The sequence below is a fragment of the Pseudophryne corroboree genome, chromosome 5 (genome assembly GCF_028390025.1).
Source record: "Pseudophryne corroboree isolate aPseCor3 chromosome 5, aPseCor3.hap2, whole genome shotgun sequence".
Lineage (NCBI taxonomy): Eukaryota > Metazoa > Chordata > Amphibia > Anura > Myobatrachidae > Pseudophryne > Pseudophryne corroboree.
Window position 1 is genome coordinate 511,623,488 of NC_086448.1, and position 26,275 is coordinate 511,649,762.

The 26,275-nt window shown below is 47.8% G+C and overlaps 1 protein-coding gene across 1 annotated transcript in view; it reads right to left on the reverse strand.

Annotated features, from left to right (window-relative positions):
- PXDC1 (PX domain containing 1) overlaps positions 1-26,275 on the reverse strand; it is a 119,822-nt gene that overhangs the window by 36,328 nt on the left and 57,219 nt on the right. Inside the window, exon 3 of the mRNA XM_063923070.1 lies at positions 24,434-24,551. Coding sequence (XP_063779140.1) covers positions 24,434-24,551 — 118 coding nt within the window. The remainder of the gene's footprint in view (positions 1-24,433; positions 24,552-26,275) is intronic.

Below are 26,275 nucleotides of genomic sequence, written 5' to 3' on the forward strand. Positions count from 1 at the left end.
AGTGCGCACAAGCCAAGGTACCTCTGCGATGCCGCTTGCAGCGAGGATTTCATTGCAGAGTGATTGGCAGGAAGTGAACATTTCAAGGTGGAAACAGGGAATGGCAGCAAATATGAAGGCGTGTCATGGATGTTTTCAGGGTGTGTATATGCCGTCAGCTGTGTTCATGTACGTACAAAAACATGGCTTCTGCACCACTACTGCTGCGGCCAGTCTGCCGTGCTACCTAGCAATCGATGTTCCTTGTTATTGTATATAGGCAGCGTATGTGTACACAGTTGCAAATGCGTTTGCGATGGATCCGGTGGGCATCTGTCTTCTTTTCTGGGCAGCAGCTTCAATTGCAATGATAGCAATTCTGTAGCGTAAAAAAACATTTTCTTGTAGATATGCGACCACATCGCCCCTATACATTTGCTTGGTAAAGTAGCCATCTACATTATCAGAGCGCACTTCCATCAGGCTGCAAGAGATCCCTCTGCAGTCAGACAGAAGCACCATAGCCTGCAATCTGTCTGCATGCTCTCACTAAATTGACACGATGTGTGAACGACCTGTTGCAGGTGCAAATGTGACTGAGATGCATACAACTTGGAGTCTACCGTAGATGCTCTGGAGCACAAACAGTGCTGACAGATCCATCTGCAATTCTTCATCAGTCCCAACATGTTCTATAAACCAGTGATCTATATCATACTTACCAACTCTCCCTGAAATAGCAGCAATCTCCCTGACTCCCTGATGATGTAGCTGTTATGTATTTGTAGCTGTTACATCTTTGCCAAAACAGGCTCTGTGGCATGGTGTTGCCGCGATGCGTATGCACTGCGGGCACAGCATTCCTCCTCTATTTTGCTGCTGTTATTAGTGGGAACGTGCATAAAAAAACCACTCCTGCTAACAGGTAGCGGGAGCATAGCATCCCGCTACCCAAACTCCCTCTGGTGGCATGCTGCTCGTACTGCTATAGTATTCACGTGCCACTGTAGGACACATCTCTGAGTGGCAATAGATACGCCCATAGGTGGAGCTAGACACACCCTTTGGTGCAGCACCTTTTGCACAGTGCATTCAGCTACCAATTAGAACCTCCCTGAAACTAGTTTTCAAAAGTAGGCAAGTATGCTTTTAATTACCAGCGCAGTGCCACAAGTCCTTAAGTTTTGTCCTTCTAAGCACCAATTCCTGTTTTATAGGCTATATCGTTTAAGATTTATTGAGGATGTGCATCTAATGAACTAATATAAATTGTATTATCATCTTTTCCGTTTTTGTCTAAGAAAACTATCACTAAATACTATCTTGTGTTAGGATTATAATCATGGGCAGCACGGATGGTGAAATAGCTAGCTCAGCACTGAGATCGTGGGTTTGATTCCCACTACAGACCTAACTCTGTGGAATTTGTATATTCTCCCCTTGCTTGTGAGGGTTTCCTCCGGGTATTCCAGTTTCCTCCCACAATCCAAAAATATACTGGTGGGTTAATTGGCTCCCAACCATAGTGTGGGCGGGATGTACTAAAGCAAAAATGCGGTAAAACCCCCGAAAACGGGGGTTTTACCGCATTTTCATATTTACTAAGACCCTACCGCAGCGTTTTCGGCGTCCAGGGTTTCGCCATCTCTGGATGGCGAAACCCTATAGAAGCCTATGGGCTTCTTTTCGCCGACCGCCGCAACCCGCCGACACCGTCGACCCCCGCCGCAGACACCGACCCCCCTTCCCCCTGGCTTACCTTCCTCCAGGCTGCCCTGGACCCGGAAGGTAGTGTCCTCCTCCCCCTAGCAACGCAGCCGGACGTCCTTCCGGCTGCAGGGGGGAGGAGGAGGTGCCGGGGGCAGCCTGCTGCTGCTTCCCGGCATCTAGCCAGTGTGGGGACCCCGGGGAGGTGACGGAGACCCCCCGCAGACCACCTAACAGGTATCGCGGGGGGCCTCCGTCACCGCATCGCGATGTTGATCGCATATGTTAGTACATATGCGATCAACATCGCTGCGGTAACCGGCGAGGGGCGGCGATGTATGTTAATACATCCCGCCCACAGTGTGTGAATGTACGTGTAGCAGGGAACATAGGGCCTAACTGAGACTGGATTGCTGCAGCGTCAGTGATTGCAGTCTGAAGCCCTTTGCGGAGGCACGGGCGCACTGCACGTGCACACCCCGGGAGCCCAGTGAGATGCAAAATGCATCTAAGGGCTGCGATCGCCTCTGCCTGATTGACACCAGATCAGACTTAACCCCATAGCCTGTAAACTTTACTGGGACAGTGACTGATATGACTGGCCAAATATTAACCACTTGCCTGGCATGGTCGCATCAGATGCGACCACACCAGGCAGTGCTCTATCTGACCTGGTTGCACAGGATGCAACCAGTCAGATAAACAGTAATTGCAGCGTCAGGGAAGGGAAACCTCCCTCCGCTGCTGCTGTCAGAGGGACCGGAAGGCCCCTCTGCCTCCCTGCACTCTCCCCTACTGACTACCGTGCTGCCGATCACTGCTGAACGGTCAGCACATCAGGACCCCCCTCCAGCGGCTGCAGACAAAAGCAGCCGCTGGGGAAGTGTAACTTAACCCCCCCAAGCCCCCACTGTGTACCTGGAGACAGTCCCGGCTTTCATATTGAAAGCCGTGATGGTCACGACGTTTCCGATGGTCGCAATGTTCCGATCGTCACAACTGATGTTCCGATGTTTGAAAAAAATTATTTTCAAATATAAAAAAAAAAATACTATTATTTTTTTTCACTAAAATCATTTTAGATGATGTTTAATACACATTCTTCACCTACAGTAAGTGGCTAGTAAAAAAACAAAACAATTTTTGAGCGGTTTTCGTAAAAAAATTAGTCCGTTAAGTGGTTAATAATAAATTGTTCTTCTGTGCTTATGTTTAATCAAATCTCTACTGCCACCTAGTGGTAAAGCTACAACAGCATGTAATAAAGAATTTTGGGGCAGATGTATTAAGCCTGGAGAAGTGATAATGTGGAAGGTGATAATGCACCAGCCAATCAGCTCCTTAATGTCAAGCTACAGGCTGAGTTTGAAAAATGACAGTTAGGAGCTGATTGGCTGGTTCGTTATCACCTTCCACTTTATCACTTTTCCAGCCTTAATACATCTGCCCTTTTGTGTCTAATTCAGACCTGATCGCTAGGGTGCGTTTTTTGCATCCCTGCGATTAGGTAGTCGCCACCTACAGGGGGAGGGGGTAGTCGCTGTGCAGGGGTGTGATCAGGGCCGGTTCAAGGGCGCTCTGCGCCCCGGGCAGGAAATGGGGCGTGGCCTAATACAGGGGGCGTGGTCAATTACGCCCCCTGTACATTAAAAGCGCCGCTTGAATGCTGAGCGGTGCGCGATGACGTCATCGCGCACAGCAAAAGGTCCTCTCCACGAAGAGAAACTAGACGCTATGAGTCTAGTTCCCTTCGTAGAGAGGACCTTTGCTGTGCGGTGCGCGATGACGTCATCGCGCACCGCTCAGCAAAGTTACTCTCCAGGAAGGGAAACTAGACGCATAGCGTCTAGTTCCCTTCAGGAGGCGGACGGGGACGGGGACGGCAGCGGAGGCGGACAGGGACACAGCGGGCAGCAGTGGCGGATCTTGCCACGGTGCTGCGCCCTCCGGATGGCGCCAGCGCCCTCCGGAAGGCGGCGCCCCGGGCAAAAGTCCTGCTTGCCCGTGGCAAGATCCGCCACTGGGTGTGATCGCATGTGCAGAGAGCTGCACAAACAAAAGTTTGTGCAGTCTCTGCACAGCTCAGGACTTACTCTTCCAGTGTGATGATCCGGCCAGGAGCTGACGTCAGGAACCCTCCCTTCAAAAGGCTGGACATGCCTGCGTTTTTCTGGACACTCCCAGGAAACGGTCAGGTGACACCCACAAACGACCTCTTCCTGTCAATCTTCTTGTGATCGCCGGTGCGATCGCTTTCTTCGTTCTTCTCGTCGCTGTCCATCGATCCCCATCGCCGGGGGACGACGCACCTGCGCATTGCGGTGCATACACATGCGCAGTTCTGACCTGATCGCAGCACTGCAAAAAAAGCTAGTATGCGATCAGGTCTGAATGACCCCCTTTGTTCATTAGAATTGTATACAGAGAAAAGCAGCCAGTATTTACCCTGCACAGAAACAATATAAATCTATTTGCTTCCCTTGCATGGCAACATGGTTTGTTCCAGGCACAAAGTTACTTGTTTGTTTTGCTTTACTTACAAACATAAATCAGGCACTTTGTATAGATAGGACTGGTTTTGAGAGAAATGTGTGACTACCTTTATTGTTGCAATTAGTTCTGAGCGACTGTTTATTGGGTCTAAGCGTTCAAGAGTTGTCATATCAACAATTATAATGACAATAATGACAACCGGGATACTGTTACGGTGAACACTACATGCTGACATGCTAATAATGCGATGACAAGCATTTTAACAGTTTTAGCTTTAGGACAAAACAAATTAATTTAAACTCTCTGGAGAAGTCTGGGTAGTAGAAAATCGACAGTATAAAACTTACTGAGTCTGATGCTGAATTAAGAAAAAAAAATATGGAAAAATAGCATATTTATACTTATATGCTGGATGTTGGGCACCACAAGCTGCATCCAGCTTTGCATTTGTAAAATATGCACCAAGTGTACGTAAGCAAACATACACTCAGATACACTCAACTAGGCCAAAAGCATAATAAAAGGTTGTTTCAGAGTTTATTTTGATAAAGAAAACTCATTCACTATTAAATTCAAATAAAAAATAAAAAAATCACCTTTATTTAATACAGCAGCTTGGGGGAGGGGATGTACTAAGCCTTGGAGCATGATAAAGTCGGAGAGAGATAAAGTACCAGCCAATCAGCTCCTAACTGTCATGTTACAGGCTGTGTTGAAAAATGACAGGAGCTGGTTGGTTGGTTGGTTGGTTGGTTGGTTGGTTGGTTGGTTGGTTGGTTGGTTGGTTCTTTATCTCAAGGCTTAGTACATCTGCCCCTTGGAGAGAAATAAAGTGGAAAGAAATTATTTTGTGCTACTTTCTTACATATGTGAGAAGAAAGAAAGCAGGGTGATGTGTCAAACCTTAGAGAGAGATAAGGTGGGGAGAGATAAAGTACCAACCATTCAGCTCCTGTCATTTTTTTAACACAGCCTGTAAAACGTCAGTTAAGAGCTGATTGGTTGGTACTTTATCTCTCTCCACATGATCTCTCTCCAAGGATTGATACATCAGCCTAATCTTTCTTCTCACGTTTGAAAGTAGCACAAAATAATTTTTCAAATACATGCACAAAATCATATTACTTGTGCAAAATATATGTAGAAAGCACTATAAGCTTCACAGGTGGAATCTCAATCAGCCAATCAGAATCAGCTAGCTAAGCATTTTCATCTTTAGTATTTACTAGTTAATAAAGAGACATGGCACGCACCTGCCAGGTCACCACAGTCCCTCCGCTCCTCCCATTCCCGCCCCCTCCCTCAAAACGCAGAACGCCATGTTCAGCCGGAGAGACTACACCTACTGTATGGCTAGTGCAAGTTTCAATGTTGCGAACCGAGATGGAATTGCGCCTCTGCCAGTGGGCTCTCAGAATGAAGAACATAGGGTGTCGCATTAGCATAAAGATGCAGGCGTGGCTAAAGTGCATGGCACATGCAGTGAGAGCTGGGGCACATACCGTGCACCTTAGGCGCGACTTTGCACATGTCACAGCAACGATTAGATCAACATGCAAACTAGAGTGATGACTTAATTAATAAGAGGCTCGAATTTCATAATAACAGATTTGCCCCGTCCCATAGGCACCAGCAATTGATATGCCAGGCATACATGTGACTCTGGGAAGGCCTGCCTCTGTTGGAAGTTATGTGAATATGCCCTATATTAGACCGCACCTTCCATCCCCTACCCGCTTCTCACACTGCAAGGAAGCGCAAATGTGCGATCTGCATATATGGACATAGAAGAACGGCTTTTTTTCTCTGGAATCAACAGTACAAATGTGCGCAAAAGGGCATGTGCCCAACTCACCATTAGCACTGCTATTTTTAAGTTATTTAACAATGACAAAATATTGCAATAACATATATTACACTTATATCAATTTTCCTATGTCTTATTTTTTTTACATGTACACATAATTATGAGAGTATTTTTTCAGTACACACACATTTTACCTGTAGGTGGCAGTGTTATACAAGTGATGAACACTTCCTGCAGTAACTGAAACAAAAGTATGATTTATTTTAACTTTAACTTCTTATAACTGGAGATAGAGAACCACATTTCTATAGAACTGCTACAGGTATCTCTGCGAATGTGCATTTAGTATAATAAATTGGAGACAATGGGGGTCATTCCGAGATGATCGTAGCTGTGCTAAATTTAGTCCGCCCCGCATGTCAGTGCCGCCCCCTCCCCCCCCCGCACAAATACAAAAGCATCGCGCCATTGTATCTGTGGAGTAACTCCCGGCCAGCGCATCTCCTGCGGCTGGACGGGAGTTGTGTGTCGCTGCCGCTGGCCGCAGCGGCTGTGTGAGACGTCATGTTTCAGAGGCGATCGCCGGGCACCGGCGACTGCCATGCGCCAGTGCACTGCGGCGCCGGTGCATGCGCAGTTCCGACAGATCGCTGCACTGCCACAAACTGCAGCGAGCGATCGGGTCGGAATGACCCCCATTGGACCAAGCAGAATTTGCAATCCTTTTACTCGCATGCTGGCCATCACAGGCCCAGCATGCTATCAGCCACCCATCCACTGCGATCACGCTGAAATTGCGGCGCGATCGCAATTTCAGAGTGATGACAGAAATTATGGAAGCCTCCTGCCAGCGCAGCCTGGCTGCGTCAGTATGAGGCCAAGCGCCATTTTTAAGATCGGATCGGCTGCGTGTGACGATACACAGCCGCCCCGATAACGCCGCCGCCATGCTCTCATTTGCGATGCCACATTCTGTTTCCCTGCTGCTACCCCCGCAAGGCTCCATCTCCACCTGGGAAACGGAGAGTTGACGCCCCACAAATGCCTCTGCCTTCAATCAGGCAGAGGCGTTAGCAATTAGTGCGGGTCACCTGTAGTAAATGAAGGCACATGCGCAGGATGGTACCTGCGCATGCGCCCGTGGGGCGATCGCAAAAAATCTGGTTGGATTGCAATTTGCGATCGAACCTCAATTAGCCCCTGTTCCCTGTATAGTCCTGTTCCCTTAGCCTAGTAACAATTAGAAGCGAAGGACCTCATCCAGATGTGAACACAAGTTGCAGCTGTCTCTTTTTTAAATGCACATTCATGCCAATTCCAGATGCCCATATTTTGCTGACATGGCCAAAGTAATACATTAAGGGCATGTTGATGCAAAATGTGTCCCAAAATGCCCACTTAACAGGCACAAATGTCACTCTTTGGACTAGGGCAGGGGTGGGGAACCTCAGGCCCGCGGGCCGTATAAGGCCCGCAGAGCCACTTGATCCGGCCCGGCCAGGCTCACCTAACCGTGGAGATGCCGGGGGCCCAATGAGATTTTGTTACTAGCGCCTGGCTTCTTCCCCTCAGCAGCAGCCGGAGACAGCTCACTCCTGAGCTACGGTTTCCGGCTCTCGCAGTGTGCGTGTGCGGCTGTGCGGTGATGTCTCTCCCATAGTTCTGAGGAGCAGGCAACTGTCTGGAAGCAGGAGGGGCTGGTGAGTATTGTGTTTTTTTGTTTTCTTTTAATGTGTGTGTGTAAGCGGCACTACTAGAGGGCATATCTAATGGGGCACATTTAATGGGGCATAACAACTGACTGGGGGCATATCTAATAGGGCAAAACAAGTGACTGGGGGCATATGTACTGGGGCATAACAACTGACTGGGGGTATTTCTACTGGGGCATAACTACTGATTGGGGGCATAACTACTGACTTGGGGCATATCTACTGGGGCATAACTACTGGGGGCAGGCTAATTTTTCAGTTGATAATTTTTGTATGGCCCCCAAAGGATTTTATAAATATCCAAATGGCCCTTGGTCGAAAAAAGGTTCCCCACCCCTGGACTAGGGTGACTTTCGTGTACTCCACCCATGGTGCAAGTTGCAAGCTGCTGCGGCTGATGATCATAATAGCCGCTGTCTGCTATATATATTATACCCCAGTCTTGCAACCTGCACGCCCAGACGTTGGCCACCACAGGAAAAAAAATAATCCTGATTCATGCCCCTTACATTATTTGTCATTTTTACTCCTTATAGTAATGCCCAGTATACATTATGCCACATACTGCAATGGCCCTTAGACATTATGCCACACACAATAATGCCCATGACACAATATGCCACACACCATAATGCCCCCGAGACATTATGCCACACACCGTAATGCCTGTGACACATTATGACACGCATCGCAATGCCCGTTATATATTATGCTACACACTGCAATGCCCGAGACATTATAGCACGTACAATGCCTGTGACACATTATGACACACACTGCAATGTCCGTGATACATTATGCCACACACTGCAATGTCCGTGATACATTATGTCACACACTGCAATGACCCTGAGACATTATACCACATACCACAATGCCCGTGATATAGTATACCACACACCGTAATGCCTGTAACACATACCGCAATCCCTCAGTGCCAAATATGCCCCCCCAGTGCCAGGTACACATATACCCCCAGTGCCAAATATGCCCCCTCAGTGCCAGGTACACATATACTCCCAGTGCCAAATATGCCCCCCCAGTGCCAGGTACACATATACCCCCAGTGCCAGATATGCCCCCCCCCCCCCCCCCCACCCCAGTGCCAGGAACACACCCTCCCCGGGCTCCCCCGCTCCTGTGAGTTTTGGGAAGGAGCCGGAAGGCACAGTGCGCATCTCTCCTGTCTCCTGTGTCTCCAGCGGCGTGTCTGTCAAATGAAGTGCTGGTACGTGAGCCAATCAGAGCTCACAAACCGGCACTTCATTTAACAGACACACCGCTGCCGCCGGAGACCCAGGAGGGACACACAGGAGAGGTGCGCACTGTGCCCTACGGCTCCTTCCCAAAACAGCAGCAATCAGTGGCGGCGGCACCCCCGCAGCCCTGCGCCTCCAAGCCATCGCAGTGACTGCGGGGGCAGTAGTTACGCCACTCTATGCAAATACAGTATAACTGTGTGAGCTGCAATCTCATAGCAGGGCCACCTTAACAGCACTTTAGGATTCTGGGCAAAGAAATACACTGGGGCCCCTACCCATCCACCAGCGGTAGGGGTGGGGGATGCTATCAACGGCAGCTTTGATGCTCCATGGGCAGTAGGGGGTGCCCAGCATGCAGGCCCTTGAGCAGTCATTTCTGCTAATTACTCCTTTTCTGCATAGATGGTGGGAGATAGGGCAGCAGGGAGAACACTAAATTGTAGAACGGGGCATTGGGTTGAATGAAGGGGGCCCGGTACATGACTTCCAGGGTGTTAGGGGGTGTTTAATACGCAGGGGCGGGGTGGAGTGGGCTTAATATTCATAATTTTACGGTGGGAGGGCAGCTTGCTTGAATGCATATATCTCCAGTTCTTTGTACTAGATTTATTAGTTGAAAGGGATAAAAAACTAGAGAGTCCCACCTTTCAGGGGGTACTGGGGACCGGGGTACTGGGGACCAGAGTTCAGGAGCCAGAGCAATCCACCGACAAAAATATAAAACTGCATACCAGGCGTGTGGAGCTGGAGCAGGGACCAGTTGCTGGAAGGTTGAAATCTCTGGTTCTGAGCATAGTAGAGACAAGCTGTCAGTATCCACCGAAAGGGGAGAGTCCCAGCTTTTGGAACATAGCCTCAGAAAAAAACTCTAAGTCAGACAGAACCCGAGATACAGTGCCTTGCTACAGTATTCACCCCCCTTGGCATTTTACCTATTTTGTTACATTACAACCTGTAATTTATTTATTTATTTTATCTGAATTTTATGTGATGGATTTGCACAAAATAGTCTAAGTTGGTGAAATGAAATGAGAAAAATTTCTAGAAATAAAAATTTGAAACTGACCCCCCTTTGCTATGAAGCCCCTCAAAAGTTCTGGCGCAACCAATTACCTTCTGAAGTCACATAATCAGTGAAATGAAGTCCACCTGTGTGCAATCTAAGTGTCACATGATCTGTCAGTATAAACACACCTTTTCTGAAAGGCCCCAGAGGCTGCAACAGTATTAAGCAAAACGCATCACACCATGAAGACCAAGGAGCTGTCCAAACAAATCAGGGACAAAGTTGTTGAGAAGTACAAGTCAGGGTTGGGTTATAAAAAAATATCCAAATCTTTGATGATCCCCCTGAGCACCATCAAATCCATCATCTTCAAATGGAAAGAACATGGTACCACAACGAACCTGCCAAGAGAGGGCTGGCCACCAAAACTCACAGACCGGGCAAGGAAGGCATTAATCAGAGAGGCCGCACAGAGACCAAAGGTAACCCTGAAGGAGCTGCAGAGTTCCACAGCAAAGACTGGTGTATTTGTGCATGTGACCACAATAAGTGTTAAAAATAAGAAGGCACATTTTGAGTTTGTCAAAAGGCATGTGGACGACTCCCCAAATGTATGGATGATGGTGCTCTGGTCAGATGAGATTAAAATGTTACTTTTCAGCCACCAAGGAAAATGCTATGTCTGCACAAACCAAACACATCCCATCACCCAAAGAACACCATCCTCACAGTGAAACATGGTGGTGGCAGCATCATGCTGTGGGGATGTTTTTCAGTAGCAAGACTGGTAAACTGTTTCGAGTCGAGGGAAAGATGGATGGTGCTAAATACAGGGATATTCTTGAGCAAAACCTGTTTCAGTCTGCCTGTGATTTGGGACTGGGACGGAGGTTCACCTTCCAGCAGGACAATGACCCAAAGCGTACTGCTAAAGCAACACTTGAGTGGTTTAAGAGGAAATATTTAAATGTGTTGGACTGGCCTAGTCAAAGCCCAGATCTCAATCCAATTGAGAATCTGTGGCCAGACTTGAAGATTGCTGTTCACAAGCGGAAACCATCAAACATGAAGGAGTTGGAGCAGTTTTGCCTTGAGGAATGGGCAGAAATCCCAGTGGCAAGATGTGGCAAGCTCATAGAGACTTATCCAAAGCGACTTGCAGCTGTAATTGCCGCAAAAGGTGGCTCTACAAAGTACTGACTTTAGGGGGGTGAATAGTTATACACGCTGATGTTTTCTGCTATTTTGTCCTATTTGTTGTTTGCTTCACAATAATAATAATAATAAAATGAAAAAATCTTCAAAGTTGTAGGCATGTTCTGTGAATGAAATGAGGCAACAAAACATGAAAAATGCAAAGGAGGGTTAATACTTTAGAAAGGCACTGTATCTGGATCGGAAGAGCATTTAACAGGCTCGGATGGGGACCACTGCTTTGAAGTTGGATATCTCCGGTTCCCCAGGGACGATTTTCAAAAATCTGGTACCCCTGAAAAAGAGGACCCTCAACTATCAGCCTATGGCCCTTATACTCCTGTGGCCCTTTGGCAACTGTCTATTGAGCCCATATGAAAAGACAGCCCTGTCTAGTAGCAGGATTACAGTGTACTCAATACTCTTTTTTTTTTTAATAAAGCATGTTTCCTAATTAGTTTGGGAAGGGGAAGGTTTGCTAAATAAAAGTTTTAAAGGCATATTCATCATGAATTTTTAGTTTTCAATTCTCATTGTATTCTCTCACAATGTTTTCATGATTCATCATGCCCGCATCAGAAAATGATCACTTCCGAAAAAACTGGCCTTTTTGAGAAGACAGTTTTTCGGATAGTGATGATGCGCAGCACCCAAACAATGGAGTGGATATTTTATATATATATATATATATATATATACAAACAAAAATCCAGCACTCAGACTGTGTCCCACTGATTACTTGCCAGGTGCCCTCCGCACTTAGGCCGCATAGCTCACAGCCACATGTAGATGCAATAAACGGCGGCACTCTGGACTTCCAAGTGAAGGAAAGAATCACCAACACATCCTGGTTTGCATCAACGTTTCAGTTCCACCGCACTTTTATCAAGAATCAGTGAACAATACAATACACAGTAGTACACACTTACCATTTAAATACCCTCAGTGAACCAAACATGCCCTGCGTCACCTTCCCGCCACTCAATCAAACAGTGGAGCGCAGTTTAGTGATGTCACCACAACGTGACTTCAGTTGCATAGCAACAAAATAAACATATACACAGTAAAATACAAGCATTGTAATCACTTGCTAACTCGGCGGGGTATAATGGATCTATTAAGAAATCAGAGAAGCATATGCAAAATTTATAAACGAACAAAGGGATTAGACCAACCACTTAAAATAAGAATTTACTCACCGGTAATTCTATTTCTCGTAGTCCGTAGTGGATGCTGGGAACTCCGTAAGGACCATGGGGAATAGCGGGCTCCGAAGGAGGCTGGGCACTCTAGAAAGATCTTAGACTACCTGGTGTGCACTGGCTCCTCCCACTATGACCCTCCTCCAAGCCTCAGTTAGGACACCGTGCCCGGACGAGCGTACACAATAAGGAAGGATTTTGAATCCCGGGTAAGACTCATACCAGCCACACCAATCACACCGTATAACTCGTGATATGAAACCCAGTTAACAGTATGAAACAACCGAGCCTCTCAACAGATGGCTCAACAATAACCCGATTTAGTTAACAATAACTACGTACAAGTATTGCAGATACACCGCACTTGGGACGGGCGCCCAGCATCCACTACGGACTACGAGAAATAGAATGACCGGTGAGTAAATTCTTATTTTCTCTGACGTCCTAGTGGATGCTGGGAACTCCGTAAGGACCATGGGGATTATACCAAAGCTCCCAAACGGGCGGGAGAGTGCGGATGACTCTGCAACACCGAATGAGAGAACTCCAGGTCCTCCTCAGCCAGGGTATCAAATTTATAGAATTTCGCAAACGTGTTTGCCCCTGACCAAGTAGCAGCTCGGCAAAGCTGTAAAGCCGAGACCCCTCGGGCAGCCGCCCAAGATGAGCCCACCTTCCTCGTGGAATGGGCATTGACAGATTTTGGCTGTGGCAGGCCTGCCACAGAATGTGCAAGCTGAATTGTACTACAAATCCAACGAGCAATAGTCTGCTTAGAAGCAGGAGCACCCAGCTTGTTGGGTGCATATAGGATAAACAGCGAGTCAGATTTTCTGACTCCAGCCGTCCTGGAAACATATATTTTCAGGGCCCTGACCACGTCTAACAACTTGGAGTCCTCCAAGTCCCTAGTAGCCGCAGGCACCACAATAGGCTGGTTCAGGTGAAACGCTGACACCACCTTAGGGAGAAACTGGGGACGAGTCCTCAATTCTGCCCTATCCATATGGAAAATCAGATAAGGGCTTTTACAGGACAAAGCCGCCAATTTTGATACTCGCCTGGCCGAAGCCAAGGCCAATAACATGACCACCTTCCACGTGAGATATTTCAGATCCACGGTTTTTAGTGGTACAAACCAATGTGATTTTAAGAAACTCAACAACACGTTGAGATCCCAAGGTGCCACAGGGGGCACAAACGGGGGCTGAATATGCAGCACTCCCTTTACAAAAGTCTGAACTTCAGGTACTGAAGCTAGTTCTTTTTGAAAGAAAATCGACAGAGCCGAGATCTGTACCTTAATGGAGCCCAGTTTTAGGCCCATATTCACTCCTGCTTGCAGGAAATGCAGAAATCGACCTAGTTGAAATTCCTCTGTTGGGGCCTTTTCGGCCTCACACCATGCAACATACTTCCGCCATATGCGGTGATAATGATTTGCTGTAACCTCTTTCCTAGCTTTAATAAGCGTAGGAATGACTTCCTCCGGAATTCCCTTTTCCTTCAGGATCCGGCGTTCAACCGCCATGCCGTCAAACGCAGCCGCGGTAAGTTTTGGAACAGACAGGGCCCCTGCTGCCGCAGGTCCTGTCTGAGCGGCAGAGGCCATGGGTCCTCTGATATAATTTTTTGAAGTTCTGGGTACCAAGCTCTTCTTGGCCAATCCGGAACCACGAGTATCGTTCTTACTCCTCGCCTTCTTATTATTATTCTCAATACCTTTGGTATGAGGGGCAGAGGAGGGAACACATAAAACGACTGGTACACCCACGGTGTTACCAGAGCGTCCACAACTATCGCCTGAGGGTCCCTTAACCTGGCGCAATATCTTTTATAGCTTTTTGTTGAGGCGGGACGCCATCATGTCCACCTGTGGCCTTTCCCAAAGGTGTACAATCCTTTGGAAGACTTCTGGATAAAGTCCCCACTCTCCCGGGTGGAGGTCGTGTCTGCTGAGAAGATCAGCTTCCCAGTTGTCCACTCCGGGAATGAACACTGTTGACAGTGCTAACACATGATTTTCCGTCCATCGGAGAATCCTTGTGGCTTTTGCCATCGCCATCCTGCTTCTTGTGTCGCCCTGTCGGTTTACATGGGCGACCGCCGTGATGTTGTCTGATTGGATCAGTACCGGCTGGTTTTGAAGCAGAGGCCTTGCCTGTGTAGAGAAGTCACCTGACTTGACCAAAGTCCTTGGAATTTTCTACCCTGTGTGACTGCCCCCAGCCTCAAAGGCTGGCCTCCATGGTCACTAGGACCTAGTCCAGTATGTCGAACCTGCGGCCCTCCTTAAGATGGGCACTCTGCAGCCACCATTTTAGAGATACCCTGGTCCTTGGAGACAGGGTTATCAGCCGATGCATTTGAAGATGCGATCCGGACCACTTGTCCAACAGGTCCCACTGAAAAGTTCTTGCATGGAACCTGCCAAATGGGAGTGCTTCGTAGGAAGCTACCCTTTATCCCAGGATTCGCGTGCAATGATGCACCGATACCTGTTTTGGCTTCAGGAGGTCTCTGACTAGAGATGACAGCTCCTTGGCTTTCTCCTCCCGGAGAAACACTTATTTCTGGTCTGTGTCCAGAACCATCCCCAGGAACAGTAGACGTGTCATAGGAACCAGCTGTGACTTTGGACTGTTTAGAATCCAACTCTGCTGTTGTAGCACTTTCCAAAATAGTGCTACCCCGACTAGCAACTGCTCCTTGGACCTCGCCCTTATAAGGAGATTGTCCAAGTACGGGATAATTAAAAACTCCCTTTTTTCGAAGGAGTATCATCATTTCGGCCATTACCCCGGTAAACACCCTCGGTGCCTTGTACAGTCCTGTCTGGACTTGGTAATGGTAATCCTGTACCACAAATCTGAGGTACTTCTGGCGAGGATGGTAAATGGGGACATGCAGGTAAGCATCCTTGATGTCCTGGGATACCATGTAATCCCCCTCGTCCAGGCTTGCAATAACTGCCCCGAGCGATTCCATCTTGAACTTGAATTTTTATTTTTTATTTTTATGTATGTGTTCAAGGATTTTAATATAAATGGGTCACACCGAACCATGCGGTTTCGGTACCCCCACCCGTGTAGAATAGTAACCCCGTCCTTGTTGAAGTAGGGGCACTTGAGTATTACCTGTTGGGAATACTGCTTATTAATTGCCTTTAGTACAGCCTCCCTGCCTGAGGGAGTTGTCGGCAAGCCATAATCTAGGAAACGGCTGGGGGGAGATATCTCGAATTCCAGCTTGTATCCCTGACATACTTCTTGAAAGAAACAGGGATCCACCTGTGAGCGAGCCCACTTATCGCTGAAAATTTTTTTTTTTTTAGACGGCCCCCCATCGTACCTGGCTACACCTGTGGAGCCCCCGCGTCATGCTGTGGGCTCAGAGGAAGCGAGAGAAGAATTTTTAATCTGGGAGCAGGCTGACTGGTGCAGCTTTTTCCCTCTTCCCTTGTCTCTGTACAGAAGGGAAACACCTTTGACCCGCTTGCTTTTCTGAAGCCGAAAGGACTGTACCTGATACAGTGCTTTCTTAGTCTGTGAGGAAACCTGAGGTAAAAATATTTCTTCCCAGCTGTGGCTGTGGATACGAGGTCCCAGAGACCATCCCCAAATAATTCCTCACCCTTATAAGGCAGATTCTTTTTAAAGTCAGCATCACCTGTCCCGTGACAGGTCTCTAATACCCTCCTGACAGAATGGACATTACACTCATTTTGGAAGCCAGCCGGCAAAATATCCCTCTGTGCATCCCTCATATATAAGACGACGTCTTTAATATGTTCTCATGTTTGACAGGGTCACCGACAACGCTGCAGCAGCACGATCTGCAGGTCTCCGTCTAGTACCTGAGTGTGTAAATACAGACTTCAGGATATCCTCCTGTCTTTTATCAACAGGTACCTTCAAAGTGGCCGTTCCTAAAACGGCAGTGCCACCTTTTTTGACAACCGTGTGAGCGCCTTATCCACCCTAGGGTATATCTCCCAGCGTAACTTATCCTCCTGGCGGGAAAGGGTACGCCATCAGTAACTTTTTAGAAATTACCAGTTTCTAAACGGGGGAACCCACGCTTTTCACACACTTCATTTATTCATCTGATGGGGGAACAAAACACTGCCTGTTTTTTCTCCCCAAACCTAAAAACCCATTTTTAGAGGTGCTTGGGTTAATGTCAGAAATGTGTAACACATTTTTTATTGCCGGGATCAAGTCACGGATGTTCCTAGTGGATTGTGTATATGTCTCAACCTTGTCGACACTGGAGTCAGACTCCGTGTCGACATCTGTGTCTGCCATCTGAGAGAGCGGGCGTTTTTGAGCCCCTGATGGCCTTTGAGACGCCTGGGCAGGCGCGGGCTGAGAAGCCGGCTGTCCCACAGCTGTTACGTCATCCCCCCTTTTATGTAAGGAGTTGACACTGTCGGTTAATACCTTTCACCTATCCATCCACTCTGGTGTCGGCCCCACAGGGGGCTACATCACATATATCGGCCTCTGCTCCGTCACCATATAAGCCTCCTCATTCAACATGTCGACACAGCCGTACCGACACACCGCAGACACACAGGGAATGCTCTAAACGAGGACAGGACCCACAAAAGCCCTTTGGGGGGACAGAGTGAGAGTATGCCAGCACACACCAGAGCGCTATATAATGCAGGGACTAACTGAGTTATGTCCCCTATAGCTGCTTTTTTTATATATGTATACTGCGCCTAAATTAAATGCCCCCCCCCCCTCTCTTTTTTAACCCTTTTCTGTGTTGTAAACTGCAGGGGAAAGCTAGGGGGCTTCCCTCCATCGGAGCTGTGAGGGAAAATGGCGCCAGTGTGCTTGAGGGAGATAGCTCCGCCCTTTTTCCGCGGCCTATTCTCCCGCTTTTTTTATGGAATCTGGCAGGGGTATTTACCTCATATATAGCCCTTGGGGCTATATATTGAGGTATTTTTGCCAGCCAAGGTGTTTTTATTGCTGCCTCAGGGCGCCCCCCCCCCCCCCAGCGCCCTGCACCCTCAGTGACCGGAGTGTGAAGTGTGTGAGAGGAGCAATGGCGCACAGCTGCAGTGCTGTGCGCTACCTTGGTGAAGACTGAGTCTTCATGCCGCCGATTTTCCGGACCATCTTCTTGCTTCTGGCTCTGTAAGGGGGACGGCGGCGCGGCTCCGGGACCGAACACCAAGGACTGGGCCTGCGGTCGATCCCTCTGGAGCTAATGGTGTCCAGTAGCCTAAGAAGCCCAATCTGGCTGCAAGCAGGCGAGTTCGCTTCTTCTCCCCTTAGTCCCTCGCTGCAGTGAGCCTGTTGCCAGCAGGTCTCACTGAAAATAAAAAAACCCCAGTCTATTTCTTTCTAAGAGCTCAGGAGAGCCCCTAGTGTGCATCCAACCTCGGCCGGGCACGAAATCTAACTGAGGCTTGGAGGAGGGTCATAGTGGGAGGAGCCAGTGCACACCAGGTAGTCTAAGATCTTTCTAGAGTCCCCAGCCTCCTTCGGAGCCCGCTATTCCCCATGGTCCTTACGGAGTTCCCAGCATCCACTAGGACATCAGAGAAAAAATCATAACTGTCATGATCTCGCTGGCTCTATCCCCGTCACATCAGCGGGCACAGTCCAGCGATACCTGTCAGCCTCACCTACCATGGATACATAATCATATTGAGCGAGATAGACAAAATAAACAGAAGCAGAATTGTAACTGTAGCTAGAAATACATAGTAGCAGTCCCCACTTAATGCTTCTTTCCCTTATTACCAGGGAATGCCCGGCTACAGAGATCACACTGCAGCTGCGGCCCCCCTCAACCCCCCTTCTGCTGCACAAGCTGCCATGTAAATGGCAGCTTGTGAAGGGATTCCGAAAAAAAAGCTTTTTTGGAGTTTGATGAATGTCACAACTTGTACATCCCATAAGGAGTATAGAAATTATGACTTTCTAAGGATGATGAATATGCCCCTTATAGTTGCATCTTGTTTGATTTGGATTTAATGTGCTCCAGTGATTTGGGTACTGATTAGCTACACTTTCCAGCCACTTACTGTAATGTGTACAAATTGTGTACTGTGTTTTTGCACATCTACTGCTTTTTCTTGCATGGGGAGGGGCACATTTTCTACCTATTCAACTGTCAGTGAATTGAATCGACCCCTTAGAAGCAAATTGTGTCCAAGCCCTAAAAGTGACCAACCTACACAAATAAGAAATGCTACATAGTGATGATAGTGATCAAGCCATAACATTTGCACAAAGAATCTGGCAAACATGGAGAGCACCTTTGTATCATACAGTACAGTAAAAAGATCTGAAAAGTATAAGCAGTTGTCCTTATTTGGCATAGCCTAAGCACTCTGCCCAGGTCTGCCAACAGAAATTGTGGGGCCGGGACTACCAAAATAGGCAGCACTACCCCCCCCCCCCCCCCCCCGCCCTTGAAAAAAAAGTTAAATAAAAATAAATATTTAAATAAAATAAAACATTTCTATGCAGACACAGAGCAACACCATTTTATAGCCTTTGCGCCATATTAAGTCCCCACAGTAATGCCCACTGACACCATATTATGCCCCACACAGTAATTCCCCTGACACCATATTATGGCCACACAATAATTATGCAAGTACCTGTTAGTTATCAGGGAAGGGGTTCTGCTCATCGTCAGGGGATTCCATCCTTCTTTCCCCCGTTGCTGCAGCTGTCGGGAGGGCCCAGGATGCTCATGCCGCCATCTATCCGCCTCCATCCCCGCTGTTCTGCAGCTGTCTTCCATCCTCCTGCAGCTCTGTATTGAAAACGCCCCTCCCAAAATGGCCACCGCCTCAGAGGAGACAGTTATTCAAGATACTAGAGGGCTCCTCTAGTATCTTGAAAAACTGTCTCCTCTGTGGCGGTGGCCATTTTGGGAGGGATATCTTCAATACAGAGCTGCTGGAGGGTCAGAGGACAGTGGTAGAACAGCGGGGATGACAGCGGAAATGTGGCGGACGGACAGGCGGCTGCATGAGCATCCCGGGCCCTCCCCTCTCTGTCACAGAGAACGGGTCCAGGACAGCTGTACCTACAGCACCCCCCTGATGGCGGCCCTGACCCTGGCACAATGGCTGAGTATATTTTCCAACTGCAGAGTACGATGGAAAACCGGTAACTGCTTGTCATTAATAAGAGACCATAGAAGTATTTTTATTATATATGTAGATAAAGCTAATGGAAATAAACCTGTTAATTACACCAGGAAGGAAGAAGGTGAATGTGTATAATAAAATTAATTTTAACTGAATAATTAGGACACCCCTAGTGCACATCACATAACAGACTTTACTTTTTTCCTTCTTGGTGTAATTAATTGTCTATGCTTGAGGCCTATAAAGTAGTACACCCACAATATCACAACATTGGAACAAGGTATTATTGAGGGATTTGGAGACTAAACAATATAAAATTGAGTAGAAGTTGGTGCTGGGAAATCTCTGTTGGTGTTGGAGATACACCTGTCACCTATGTGTAGACACAGTACTGTATGTTTTAAAACAACATCTATAGTCACTTTCTTTGACTTACAAAACACATACAGGTAACTGAAATTGTCTTCATGAAATACACCTAAAAGTCACGTTGTTTTAAATGTAATAGTTACTATTAACAGTCTCAAATCTCCCATATACTAGGCCAGATCTGTGACTCTGTGCCTGTGTGTATAATGCTGGGCGTGGCTAGGAGCTCTCATTGGGTTAGCAGCAGGTCTATCAGACCCAGCCCACAGCTGATTGGGCGAGAAATGCCCTCCCACACAGGTTACATCCAATGGAAGGCTCTACCCTTTGGCTGCTGTGTGTTCCCAGGGCAGGATTAACAATGGGGCTGATGGAGCTGCAGCTCCAGGTCCACACCCCAAAATAACCCCACTGCATCTGCAGCAACATACCCTCCAACAATTTACACATCAAAATCGGTACAAATTCTAAAAGGGGGCGTGGTCACGGGTAAAGTGGCGTGGCCACGCCCCTTTTCCTATACTATCAATGGAAGTTTGGAGAGCCAAAAATCGGTACAGACCATAAAAAAGGTACTGTACCTGACAAAAAGGTACAGTTGGAGGGTATGCCACAGCATCTGCAACAAGTCTCTGCGCTATAGAGGAAAAGAAAAATCCTTTTACTGCAGCGTCCTATGTCCTACTGCCAGGCTGCCTGCCGCCTTCGGCATCAACAATCCCCGCTCCCTAGCCACGGCACAGGTAAAACAAAAGCTGCTGCGGCCACTGGCATAGATGTGTATGAATGCAGCGCAGCAGAAGGCTTTCATAGCCCTCCCTGCACCGCATACTCTCTGAGCCCCGGAGCCTCCTCTGCGTGTGATGTCACAGAAGTGCCTCCCCACCACGCCATGCCCAGATCCCCAGAGGCCCTGACTCCACAACACAGCACCTGGGCTGCCGGCCTGGAAGCCCCGAGATGGCTAATGTAACGAATAGAGTGGGTGATATCGCAGAGGGTAATGTCTGGACGCTGAATCAATGTAAAAGGTGACAGTGCTGTGCAGTGCAGTGGGTGTGCAGTGTCACTGACACAGCATAGCACTCTCACCTTTTACACTGATTCAGCGAGTCAGTCAGTTTTGCCAGCCAGTCACTATTGTTAGCGACAGTGTCCCAACGCACCGCATTACAGGGAAGTAGACGCACTCAATAAACTACAGCTCCCAGCAGCCCTTAGCGCCGCAGCATTCCAGTGCTAAGGGCTGCTTGGAGCTGTAGTTTATTGAGTGCATCTTGTTCCCTATAATGCGGCGCGTTTGGACACCGGCGCTAACAATAGTGATTGTCTGCTTGGCTGCTGTGCGAGTCTCTGGGAGAGCCACTGCCAAAGGGAGGACAGCAGCTTAGCTGCTTCCAGGAGGAGAAGCATTACCCGCCCCTCCCCCACTCACAGTACCTCCGGCCCCCATCTGCGGCACCCTCGACCACCCGCAGTGGCTCCGGACCCCCCCCCCTCCCCCACCCGTGGCACCACCACACCCGCCCCTCCCCCACCCGCGGCACCCCCACAACCGCTCCTCCCCCACCCACAGTGGCTCCGGACCCCCACCTGCGGCACACATGCACCCACTCGCCCCTCTCCCACCTGCGGCAACACCGCACCAGCCCCTCCCCCACCCACGGCACCACCGCACCAGCCCCTCCCCCACCCACGGCACCACCGCAACCGCCCCTCCCCCACCCGCGGTGCCCCTGGACCCTCTCCCCTATCTGCGTCTCCCCCCGCCCGCCACTCTCCCAACCACAGCACCTACTATGTGATTCATTAGGCCCTGCGTGCACTGTTCATGCCGTTGCAAGGGGCTACGACCCCTTAACCATCGCACACCCTTTGTCCGTGCAATATTTAACCACTCACACAATTATGATTGGAGGTAATACTCCATATAATACAAATATTGCACGCCACAAGAGAGTGCAAAGGTTAAGGGGGCGTAGCCCCTTACGACGGTATGAAGAGCACCCGTAGGGCGCGATGAATCACTTAGTAAAATCATACTTGCCTATTCTCCCAAAAACCTGTGCAAGCTGGTAAATTTCGGAATCCCAAGAGAGTAGCTCAGCGAAGTGAAGAGAAGTGGGCGATCTTGGGACTTGGGGGAAGATGTATTATAGTGGCACGGATCGTGCCACTATAGCTCTTCCTGCTTTGCCTCTTTACCAAGGAGAAGCAGGTAGCAGTACCGACAAAATGTATTAACATCTTGTCTGCTGGAGTGGAGGAAGGTAAACTCCCCTCTCCGACATTCCCTTCCAGACCCCACAGTGTATCAGCCTAGTGCTGATGCGCTTTATCATGCCTCTCAGCCAGCTCTCCCATGCACAGCACAGAGCCCAGCAGCTGCTGCAGCCAGGGACAATGCTGTATTTGGGCAACGACAGCTGCAGCTTGCGAAGATCGATAGATGTAGCTATCGGAATGGTCAGTGCCACTAACTGTTCATACATTGCCGGCACATGGGTACGCTATCTTGTAGACAGCTGCGCTGAGAATAATAATTTGTCACACACTGTGGTCATTACACATATAAGGAAGCAGTATGTATGACACATAACATGCGCAGATACCACTGAGGCATATAGCGCCTCTTCATACATTTCCTCCCCCATGACAAGGCTAGCTGTGAATTGCATCATCATTACCCCACTCCCTGCTGCGCATTACACCACCCACCTGAACCTCCCCTTCCTGCATCTCCCGGGTGCCTGGGTAAAAGGTTGGCAAGTATGAATAGAATAAAAGTTTTAGGCGGTTATAAAATAAAGGATTGTAAAGACGAATCTTTTCACTAGCCACACCAGACTACCTATTGTTAGGCCCATTACATGTATTCTAACCTAAACATTTCACCTTGGCTGCTCTCTCTCTCTCTCTCTCTCTTTTTAACATGTTTATGTATCCTGTCATAACAGACCCCTGATGCTAGATTATGTCCCCAAGCTATTTGATAGTGTAAGGATAATCACAGATGAATATTTTGTGGAATGATAAGTAGAGGAAAGTTTGCTGTAAGGCATGGTAATCACTCACAGCATAGTCAGTAATGTCTATAGACGCAGTGGAAAGCCCTGCAGCAGAAACATTTATATACATGCATCTCCCAATATTTCCATCAGTAAAACACAAACGACAATAAGGTTAATGTTCCTTTACTGCAAGAAGGATTTCAAAACAATATGACCACAAGGAGCCTTTCTGAGCCTGAAATTGCTGATAATCTAAGAAGAGCTGTTAGCATTCAGCTGTATAGAACATGGGCTGATTGTGTGTTGGATAAAGATGCGCTCGTTTCTGGTCTACGGGTGGCTGCGACTTTATGCAAAGGCCCCTCCCTGATGTACATCCGAGCTCCTGAATGTGCAAGGGGTGAGACGCCCACTGTCAACACCCATAGACATTGAAATACTAATTGGTGTGTCTTAATGGAAATTTGCACCGGCTCTATTTTAGGTGCAGTTTCTCCATCCGAGTATGGTCTCTTGTCTGAGCAGTGAGCATCTGTATACGCAGCAGCTTTCACTGACATGCTCACGGCACTCCCATAACACACACATTAGACTGGCCATCTCTGAGTGACCATCTCCGGAAGAGTAGGTAGCCTACCCCTCCTCTGGGTCCTCCTGTACTTTCTTCAGATGTCGTGACATTGCACACCAAAAGCTGGGCCGTGAAGATGCAAATTATGCAGCTGAAGTCCAAAGGCTGCAGGGGGAGGGTTAGAGTTAGGCTGTGGCGGAGGGGGATTAGGTTTAAGTTGCACGTAGGGAGAGTTAGGGTTGGGCACAACCGGCGAGGGTTAGGGTTAGGCTGCAGAGGGGGAGGGTTAGGGTTAGGCTGCAGAGGGGGAGGGTTAGGGTTAGGCTGCAGAGGGGGAGGGTTAGGGTTAGGCTGCAGGGGGCGAGGGTTAGGGTTAGGCTGCAGAGGGGGAGGGTTAGGGTTAGGCTGCAGAGGGGGAGGGTTAGGGTTAGGAAGGTTAGGGATCAGGGCTAGTAAATTTACCAAGCAGGTGTCGGGATCCTGAGCGGCAGGATGCCGCTGCCAGTATTCTGACTGCCAGCATCCCAAGTGCTGGGATCCTAATACCATCCCTGGGTAAGGGAGGGGTATCTGCTCTTATTATCGGTCACTGACCCCATCATTTCTCATGGTGCTCCCGGTTCTGCTTTATAACCTTTCATAGGCTTTAAGGACATAGTTTTCCTCTTACAGGATACTAGTTAGTCACAGTATTCTAATTCACTAAAAAGGTTGGGGTGAGTATACTAACTGGCCTTTAGTAGCAGCTCTACCATATGCTGAAGCAGATATGACAGTAATACAGTATATTGTAAAATGCCAATATTCTTAAAAGCAGTATCAATGAACAGACATATTGGCCCAGACATAAAAGACTAAGATTTGAAGGCGCCGGCATTAAACTTATTGCTACTTTAAATCTAGTGGCTAGTTGCTATCTTGCCCAAATTGTGTCTGTGCCCTCAGGCTATAATATTTGGGCCCTAGTATTATACGCGGCTGGATTATCCCTTACCAGATATCTTTATAGGGCTTTGAAAGCTTGGTTGAATCTTGTGAACATTATCATTTTTTAACACCTGGTCCAGTGGGGATCTCTCAAAGAATGTGAGGACAACTTCTGATCTTGAATACTGAAAAAGAATAAAAATAAAGAAATATAAGAACCCACAGTAGAAAACAGCATTCTAATTATGAGAAATATCAATTGTGCATGAAACCACTACAATTTACCACTGTTACGTGGCACATTACTGTACAACCATGTGCATGTTATTTATTAAATGATAGAATACGGAGACCAGTGATGTATGTTGTCAATGTTTACTATGGGGGTTATTCAGAGATGGACACAAATCGCAGCCAGATCTGCATCCCTCTCCTTACATTATGGGGGCCTCCCAGCACAGGGCAATGTAATTGCAGACACATCGAATTAAGGCTGACCCCTTGTCTGGCAGTCCCCCGCCATTATTTTACTCCGCCCGCAAAATGTCACGTTGCTGTCCCCTGAACGACCACTGCTGTCAATCATCTTGTGGCCTAAGGAGAAAGTCGTGCACATGCACTACGGGCAGTGCGCAGACACAGCTGCTGCGTACAGGTTGCATCCATTTCTGAATCAGCACTTATGTCAACAAGATATATAAGTCCTATACAAGGAACAAGTCCTACTGGAGTACAAATAAATGTGCTGTGGAATAGCTGTATAAGCTTTTTTATAAGTTCTAGAAAATATTATTAGTGTTTTGTGCTGTGAAGTTTTAATATTATCTGTGGTTACCCGGGATACAGGGTGAAATAGTCATTGAAGAATAATTGAAGATTATGGTTATCTACAGGTATAATAAATAAATAACGAAAAATTGAATAAAGAGGACCCATATATCCCTAATAACCAATAAAAAAATTTAAGAATTAAAAAGTAGAGATGTATAGTTCTCTGTGATAGGGACTAAGGGGGTCATTCCGAGTTGGTCGCTAGCTGCCGTTGTTCGCAGCGCAGTGATCAGGCTAAAAATCGGCATTCCTGCGCATGCGTATGCACCGCAATGCGCAGGCGCGTCGTACAGGTACAATGCGCATCGTGGGTTTGCACAGAGTCTAATGAACATTCCTGTCGCATGACTGAACGCAGGAAGACTGGCATGAAGTGGGCGTTTCATTTGGAAAAACGCAGGCATGGCAGAAAAAACGCAGGCGTGGCTGGGCGTTCGCTGGGCGGGTGTGTGACGTCAAAAGCCGTCCCTCCATCATTAGAATCAACACACACGAAGAGTAACTATAGGGCTGGTCTTGTTTTGCACAAAAAGATTTTGCAGGCGCTCTGCTGCACAAGCGTTCGCACTTCTGCAAAGCGAAAATACACTCCCCAGTGGGCGGCGACAATGCGTTTGCACGGCTGCTAAAAACTGCTAGCGAGCAATCAACTCGGAATGACCCCCTAAATGTGAGAGATATATTATTCTCTGAGACTATTTATCTTTGGATCTGTAGTTTTACATTTTATTGTTCATGTAATTGTATGTAAATTTGTGATTTCCTCAAATACCGGCCTTGTGTTTCGCTGTATGTATAAATAAATAAATATAAAAATGTTTCAATTATTCTCTTTTAAAACAGCAGTGCTTCATTTGTCTGTGTATGTTTTAATCTAAACATTGGACTTTCCAGTTATCTCCTTTTGAAGCTACAGCAGTCAGAGAGATAAGGATAAAAGAGATCATTTAAAGATAGTGCTCTGGGAACACCATCGGCGCCTATATATTTGTCTATTACTTTTAGCATTGGAACCATGTCAGGTTACACTGTGGGTTTTCAGTGCCTGTTTGAAGCTTTGCAAGGTCGGAGAGAGTCG